The 8,274-nt window shown below is 36.8% G+C and overlaps 1 protein-coding gene across 1 annotated transcript; it reads left to right on the top strand.

Moving 5' to 3' along the window:
• The first annotated feature begins 4,138 nt into the window (after positions 1–4,138).
• On the top strand, positions 4,139–7,576 carry LOC149164279 (putative aquaporin PIP2-8). Its single transcript, XM_089432015.1, has 4 exons — positions 4,139–4,531; positions 4,631–4,926; positions 6,846–6,986; positions 7,098–7,576. The coding sequence occupies exons 1-4, from the start codon at positions 4,240–4,242 to the stop codon at positions 7,215–7,217; spliced, it is 849 nt and encodes a 282-aa protein (XP_089288141.1). The 5' UTR covers positions 4,139–4,239; the 3' UTR covers positions 7,218–7,576.
• Positions 7,577–8,274: the final 698 nt, after the last annotated feature.

Below are 8,274 nucleotides of genomic sequence, written 5' to 3'. Positions count from 1 at the left end.
TGACCGTACTTAATAATAGTGACATCAAAATTGGTAAGTAGTCCATTATTGTAGCTTGTAGTCACAAAACGTCTGGAAATTGAGTTAGAAAAATGATTTTATATTATAATTTTAAAAACTAAAGCTCGAAAGAAAATAGAATGAAATCAATTTATTTTTTAAAAATTAAATACAGTGTTATTAAAAATAAATAGCATTAAGTTTAAAGATGTTGTTAAAGGTGTTGTTTAATTGGTGATCGCTTTGTTATGAAATAATAAGTAAATAATAAAATTTTATTCAAAAATTAAAAAAAATCATCATTTTTATACTTATTATTAATATTGTTAGATACCTACACTGAATTTAATAGTGAAAAAGTAATAATACTACTAAATTTAAAAAAAAATTATTTGAAAAAGAAAAATAACGCTTTAATACGGTGGGAAAACCTATTATAGTTTAGTTGTCAAACCAACGGTGAGGATAGCCATTTCCAGCTGCTATCCGCCAATGCACGCTGATTCATCACCATTATTCAAGGAGAACTACGCCACCTGGAATAACCCGTAAGAAGGGGGCAGGGTTTCACTCTTCCCACATGCCTCTAGGTCGAATAACTCGTCAAGAAGGGGGCAAGGTTTCACTCCTCCCACATGCCTCTAGGTCTTGAGCCATTAACCTGTTTCCTTACATGTGAGAAAGACGAACCAAGCAAAGCAATTAAAATACTCAGTGGTCAAACTAGTAGTGAGGACAACCATCACTCCTGCCAGATGCCTCTAGGTCTTGAGCCATTACCTTGTTTGGTTACATGTGAGGAAGACGAACCAAGCAAAGCAATTAAAATACTCAACTAGTAGTGAGGACAACCATCTCTCGCTGCTAAGTGGTTACTCATCACCCTTATTCAAGGAAAACCAAACCACTTGGAATAACTAGCTGGTGATCTGTAAGAGATAAGCTTTCACTCGTGCCATATACCTTGGACCTGTGGATTTGGGCTGTTACCCTATTCTTAAGTCCCAAAATAAAAAAAATTTAGTCAAAAATAAAAACAATTTTAAAACATACTCTAAACCCATAATTAAAATAATACTATAATCCTATTTTTATCCTAATTCTGTGATGTTAAAATAAACACATATATACATAGTTATTTTTGGAGTTGTCTATAATGCGACTTTTTGAGATTCCGGTGACGGAATCCGGCGGAAGAAATTGAGATGAAATCATGATTTGTTGCAGTTAAAATGGTTTTTTAACTGCATATTCGGATTCAGCACCCTGAAAAACCCCTGGGACGCTTTCATTGTGCAGAAACTAGTTATCAAACTTCGATTTCAATAAATTACTGCCGGATTTTCACCGGAAAAAATCGCCAGAAAGGCTTTCAAAAAGTCGCGTTAAAGACTACGTCGTTATTTTTCGTTCCCCAAAGGTTGTGGTGACCCTTTTCGTTCCCCAAAGGTTGTGGTGGGGGGTCAGGCTTCCAATCACCTAAATGAATGCGGGTCCCACGTGCAAGTACTACGGCCCACACGCAGCGAATACGAGCTGGAGTGATAAACACGAGCAATAAAAGCTAGCCGTTGCCGTTCGCCCGCCGGCAGTGCAAGCTGGCCGGTGCCTACACGCAAAGCCGACCGACACGTGGATGCTAGACTCGCCTCACACTTGGAATGGTCGGTCGAGAGAATCACGGCCCACGGCACAGAGCCCGGAAGGGACACACTCAACTACCGTCGACGAGAAACTCGAGACGCCGGTGGGTTTGGTATCCCGTTTTGGGAAACAAGGACATACCCTTAAAACTAAGGGCACATACCTGGTATAAACCATAAAATTAGCCTTTTCGTCCACTGCCCAGGTACGAAAAAATCGCATTAAGGTTCCGTGTCCCAGTAACAGTAGGGTACAACGGGCCGTTGTTTTGCTTTTATCCAGGGAACGGCCGTTAGGGTGAATCAGAAAGCATTTCGCTTAGCATCACGTGGGGTAGCTCCATGATCCTCAAGCGTGGTTGGAAAGTGGAAAAGTCTCAGACCCACCAGGGTCCAACCCCAGAATCCGATGCAGGACTTCTCCAGAACAATCCAGTCATTAGGTCCCAAAAAAGTGAATATAATTATGACAATTAAGCATCATACAGATAATCTAGCATTGCATATACTGTTTAATGAACTTTTTCCCACTGAATCATACGCAAGAAATGAGTATTTGAATTGGGCAAAACTTTGACAATTTCTGAAGGTTTGGTTGGACAGTGAAAATCTGAAGCTTTATAAAAAAAAAACCCCAACTTGGTCAGAATTTAACTACATTGCACATATTGTCTAACAAACTACTTTACTTAGGTGTATTCCATATATATATATAGTTAAATTGCTTTCTACACAATTTTTTTTTTAAATTGGAACGAAGATGCTTGGAAAATTAGAAACTTTCAAAAATCAGTTACAATTATTACATCAGGTACAATTATTTCATAAATGTTATAAACCAGCAAGTTACAACATGTCTTCGGAGACTTAATGCAGTGAGGGAAATAAATTGTTCCCCAAACCATTTAGTGAAGATTCTCTGACATAGAATCCTTAATTTATTAATAAAATGAGTGGATATTTTTTGGGTGATTAGTGGAATCAATAATTTGGGTAGAACAGGTGTGGGACTACTTGCAAATCAATTCCAAACACCAAAACTCTAGAACCCGGAGTTGGTGATGGGACTTGCTTTCTTATTCCCTGTATCTTCCTACACTACAGGGAATAAAATGAGTGGATATTTTTTGGGTCATTAGTAGAATCAGTGATTTGAGTAGAGAACCCTTATTTTTATTAATAAATTGAGTGAATTGTTTTTGGTGATTAGTGGAATCAGTGATTTGGATAGAGAATCCTTAATTTTATTAATAAAATGATTCAATATTTTTTTGGTGATTAATGAAATCTGTAATTTGGATAGTTTTGTAGTTGTGTGAGACAGAGTTGATTCTACAAGTATCACTATAACTTTTTTCAGTTGCAGCTATTACATTTTGGATAGTCTTTGTAGTTGTGTGAGACAGAGTTGATTCTACAAGTATCACTATAACTTTTCAGTTGCAGCTATTGCATCTAGTACAATTGTTTCATAAATGTCACAAACGGGCAGTTACAACATGTCTTTGGAAACTTGAAGCATAGGGAAACAAATTATTCACCAAACCATTAGACTTAAGATTCTTTGACATAGAATCCTTAATTTTATTAATAAAATGCGTGGATATCTTTTTGGTGATGAGTAAAATCAGTGATTTGGGTAGAGAATCCTTAATTTTATTATTAAAATCAATGAATATTTTTTAGTGATTAGTGGAATCAGTAATTTAGATGAAAAATTCTTAATTTTGTTAATAAAATAAATAAATATTTATTTTTCTTAATAATTAATAGAATAGTAATTTGGAAAATCTCATACAAGTATCACTATAAATACTACTCACTGGTATAACAAGACAGATTAATTTGAAAACTGAACCAAAAACTTAGTAATATTTTACATGACACATAATATTTTACATAAAACCTATGGAAAGTGATGAAAATACTTTCATATGAAAATCTGAAATGTTCAGATTGCATAAAAATTTTTCACAATGCTATTCAATTTGAAAAACTCAAAATAATATAAAAACACTTCTAAATGGAGGACACTGCAATTTTTTGGTTGATGGTTCTATCCCAAAACAAACAACCTAACAAGAGAGTGAGGTTTAGCTTAACTTTTTACCTTTACCAGATTCTGAAACCATTGTTTCACTGTATCAGCAACTTTAATGACGATGGAACCCTAATTATGTATAAAAAATGTATGGTGCTGGAAAGAGAATCCATCCCCACAAATTTTAGCTTACTGTGGCTTTGACTGATGGATTCCTTTGTTAGAACATAAAAGTGTGCTAATCAGGAATTAGGATTCATCCATGGTAGTTACTGTTTCCAACGTGCAGAAAAAGCAAGTTGTGGGAGGGTAAAATTAACTTGTGTTGTATAGTAATTCGTCGGAACTGGCCGTTGGTGCATGAGATATGCCAGGCAGATGTGACAGGGACGGTCAGGCCAGAGTACACAGTGGATGGGTCCTCACGCAATAAATACTTCACATGATACCCATTCTTCCACATTACTGACCACTCCAGTTTTTTTCCATTCCTTTCTTCTGGTGCTATTGCTTGTCTGTCTCTGAGAACTTTTCAGTTTTGTTCAAGAAAAAGCTATGGCTAAGGAAGGTGGCAAAGAAGTTGAGCAGCAGGGATATGTGGCCAAGGACTACACAGATCCCCCTCCAGCAGCTCTCTTTGATGTTGGAGAGTTTAAGTTATGGGCCTTCTACCGTGCAGTCATAGCAGAGTTCATTGCCACTTTGCTGTTTCTGTATATAACAGTGGCCACTGTCATTGGTCACAAGAGAAACCAGGCTGCCTGTGGCAGTGTTGGGCTCCTGGGCATTGCCTGGGCTTTTGGGGGAATGATCTTTGTGCTGGTCTACTGCACTGCTGGTATTTCAGGTCAGAAATCAAAGTGTTTTCTTGGCTTAACTTATAAGGCTTTTTGTGGTTGTGCATGAAACTGGAATGAGAGATCTTAAGTGTGTGTGTGTTTTGCAGGTGGCCATATCAACCCTGCCGTGACTTTTGGGCTGTTTTTGGCAAGGAAGGTGTCCTTGCCTAGGGCAGTTCTCTACATGGTGGCCCAGTGTTTGGGAGCCATATGCGGATGTGGGCTGGTGAAGGCGTTCCAGAAATCCTACTACGACGAATATGGAGGCGGAGCCAACTCTGTGGCTCACGGCTACACTAAAGGCGTGGGGCTGTCTGCTGAGATCATTGGCACTTTCGTCTTGGTTTACACTGTTTTCTCTGCCACTGATCCTAAGCGCAATGCTCGGGACTCCCATATCCCTGTAAGTATACATCTCATGGGGCAGGTTTGGTGATCTCATGAGGTATTATGCTAAAGAATTACTATATTATGAAGTAAATAATTACTATATTATGAATTATTATGTAAACTATGAGTGTAATAGTGAGACTCCCATGTGTTTACCATTTTTTTTTAGATCTACAAAAAAATATCTTGTAATATCATGGAAAGCTCTCTACCCTATAAATCTCCACACCTCTTTTCTCTGCCCACTGGTCTTTCAAATGTATTCAGAGCTCTACTGAATCTTTCGATATGTTTACTGAGTCTTTCCATAAGTTGTCTGTGTTTTCAACGATGACCCTTGCAGCTCTATTGTTTCTTTACCTAATAAGTCTGTTATGTCCCAGTATCTGCAGGCTGCTCCATGTCTGTTTATGTATTTCCAGGTTTTCATCGTGTTATATTTCTCTACTAACATATGTTAATAATGGCTGCAGAATGAACATGCATTTTTGTTCTGTTATTTTCCTTTCTCTGAGAATGCAGTTTCCTGGAAGACTTTCTGCAATTTCAAAATTTCCTTTAATGGAATAGCTTTTACAGTTTCAAAAGCTTCTTTCTTATGGTTTTCATGTGCTAATGAATATGGTTTGTGAGATCTAGTTGGCTGTAGTATAACAATCAGGTGGAGACCCTATTGACATAATGGTTGATTAAATTTGACATAATCCATATCATATTGACTGTAAGATGTTAGTGCAAGCCTGCAAGGTTAATATATGTATTGGTTGTCCTACTAATATAATGGTTAATTTGCTACCGGTTTAATTTACTTGGCCTTCCTCTCGTTTTTTTGACATGTAGATTGTTACACTTATTTACTTGGCTGGTCTCTCCCTCTTTCTTACATGTGTAGGCTACTGTGCTTGTTTGTTGTGTTGAAAGTTTTCCCTCTGTGGCATATATGTTTATGAATATGGTTTGTGAAATCCAGTTGGCTATAGTATACAAATTACAATATAGCATTATCCTTGTGCCACTAAGGTGTTTATAGAGATAGTGACCCTATGGAAATAGTGGTTGATTGGATGCTCCATTATCCAATGTGTTTTAATCTTTATTCTCCCAACTCCTATTGACTGTGAGTTGCCAGTGTAAAGGCCCCAATAATACTATGAGCAGTATATGTGATGGCCTCCTGCCAACATAAAAGTTGATTTGCTGCAAGTTTTGTTTACTTGGCACTTATCCCCCTCTGGTTGACATGCGTACAGGCTGCTATATTTGTTTACTCCACTTGTCTCTCCCTGTTCTGATGTGTGTCTGCTACCATGTTTGTTTGCACAAGGCCTTTCCTATTTTGGGATAGATACTTGTGAATACGCACCATATGTTTGCTCGCTCAACTTTTTTCCTATTTTGGGATATATGCTTGTGAATAAGCACCATATGTTTGTTTGCTCAACCTTTTTCCTATTTTGGTATATATGCTTGAGAATAAGCACCAGTGGATATCCACAGAAGGTCTTCATCTTCTTTTGTGCATCATAGTATGTGTAATGGCTCTTACTGACATAATGGTTAATGAATAATTTCCCTGTGTGACATAATGGTTAATGGTTAATTTCCCTCTGTGTGACAATGGTTAATTGCTTACATGTTTTGGTTTCTCAGCCTCTCCCTCTGTGAGACGTGTGGAAGCTGCTATACTTGATTATTCAACCTTCTCTCTCTCTGTGGTTTAAATACCTATACTGTTAGATATCCATAAAAGGCCTTAATCTCCTTTTATCTGTACTGTTAGATCTCCATAAAAGCCCTTTATCTTTTTTTATGTTTTGCGTACATAGACTGCTATTCGTATTTCTTCAGACCCATGTGGCTTCTTGCACTCGATTGGCCGTTCTAGAATGGTTAGTTTATCTTATATAAGAGTGATGGTATTTGTTAATGCAGGTATTGGCTCCATTGCCTATTGGGTTTGCAGTATTCATGGTGCATTTGGCGACCATCCCCATTACTGGCACAGGCATCAACCCTGCCAGGAGCTTCGGGGCAGCTGTCATCTATGGTCACCAAAAGTCCTGGGATGACCAGGCAAGTTATTCATTCATCTATCCACAACACACCATCTATTTCCGATTTCCTTTTTTGGGTATACACATTGTGAATATGTTTTGAGATTTTTTTTTGTGTGGGGGCATGCAGTGGATTTTCTGGGTAGGCCCATTCCTTGGAGCAGCAGGAGCAGCAGCTTATCATCAGTACATTCTGAGAGCAGGGGCCATCAAGGCCCTGGGATCCTTCCGCAGCAACCCCCATGTTTAGAGCTTCTTCTCTTGTAAGAGGCCTTTGTAATAAAGAATATTGCTACTGATTCTGTTGAGAAGTCCAGGGTGATGATGAGGAGCTCGTTTTTGCCATGAAATAGCTCTCAGAAACCAACTTTGTAGTCAGAGTGGCAGCAGCTGCAACAGAATGTGTAGAAAGATGAGTTATTTTATTAGTGAGAGTTTTCTTGACATGTTACATAGTGATATGGAGTTTTTTCTTTTTTTGTTTTTTAGTGGAGGTGGGAGGGATGTTCATATTTTTCTTTTGCCTCCCATGGGGAGGAGTGTATCCTGATTTCTGTCACAGATTTTCTTCTGTACTTGTCAAGTCAGCAGTATAAAACATTTTTTACATCCTGCTTTTTTAGGAAAATGAGTGCCGAAATTATTGTTCTGGTGTGGTGTGTTTGGTTTCTCGATTTTGGGAACAAACAAAAACAAAATCCGAGCTGCAGCTATAATCGTGTTTGAATGTCTCATTATCAATTTGCATTGCAAGTTGTTAGAAAATGAAAAGGCATCTCTTCAACAATATTATTGCTTTTTGCTTGTATTTTTAAATTTATTTACAGTATTTCTTTTTACTAAATTTTCATCTGTTATTTCAATACCATACAGTGTATATGTGGTAAAATTTTCATCGGTTATTTCAATACCATGTGGATAACTGGCCTGTCTCACTGGACATATACAGTACTCGCTTGTTTAATGTTTATATTTCTGGCTGTTATATTTAATTATTTAGCCCGGCTCATTTAATGTTAATATTTTTGGCTATAATATTTTACAAATTTGGAATATGTTATATTTAATTATTTTTGACTATAATGTTTCATTGGAATATGTTATATTTAATTATTTGGCGATAATGTTTCACAAGTTTGAAATATGTTATATTTATTTAATTAGTGTTTTTGAGTATATTTTAAGTTCAAAATACTTTATAATTATGTTAGTTTATATATTTAATTATGTTATGGATAAAAAATTTATTACAGTTTGAAATATTTTATATTTATATTTATTAGGTTAGGTTTTATATTTAATTATGT

This window comes from Pinus tabuliformis, chromosome 5_1, assembly GCF_031772625.1.
Source record: "Pinus tabuliformis cultivar Carrire ecotype Pingquan chromosome 5_1, CPIR1, whole genome shotgun sequence".
Classification (NCBI taxonomy): Eukaryota; Viridiplantae; Streptophyta; class Pinopsida; order Pinales; family Pinaceae; genus Pinus; species Pinus tabuliformis.
The sequence above is the reverse complement of the archived record's forward strand: the minus strand, read 5'-3'. Positions and strand labels throughout refer to the sequence as shown.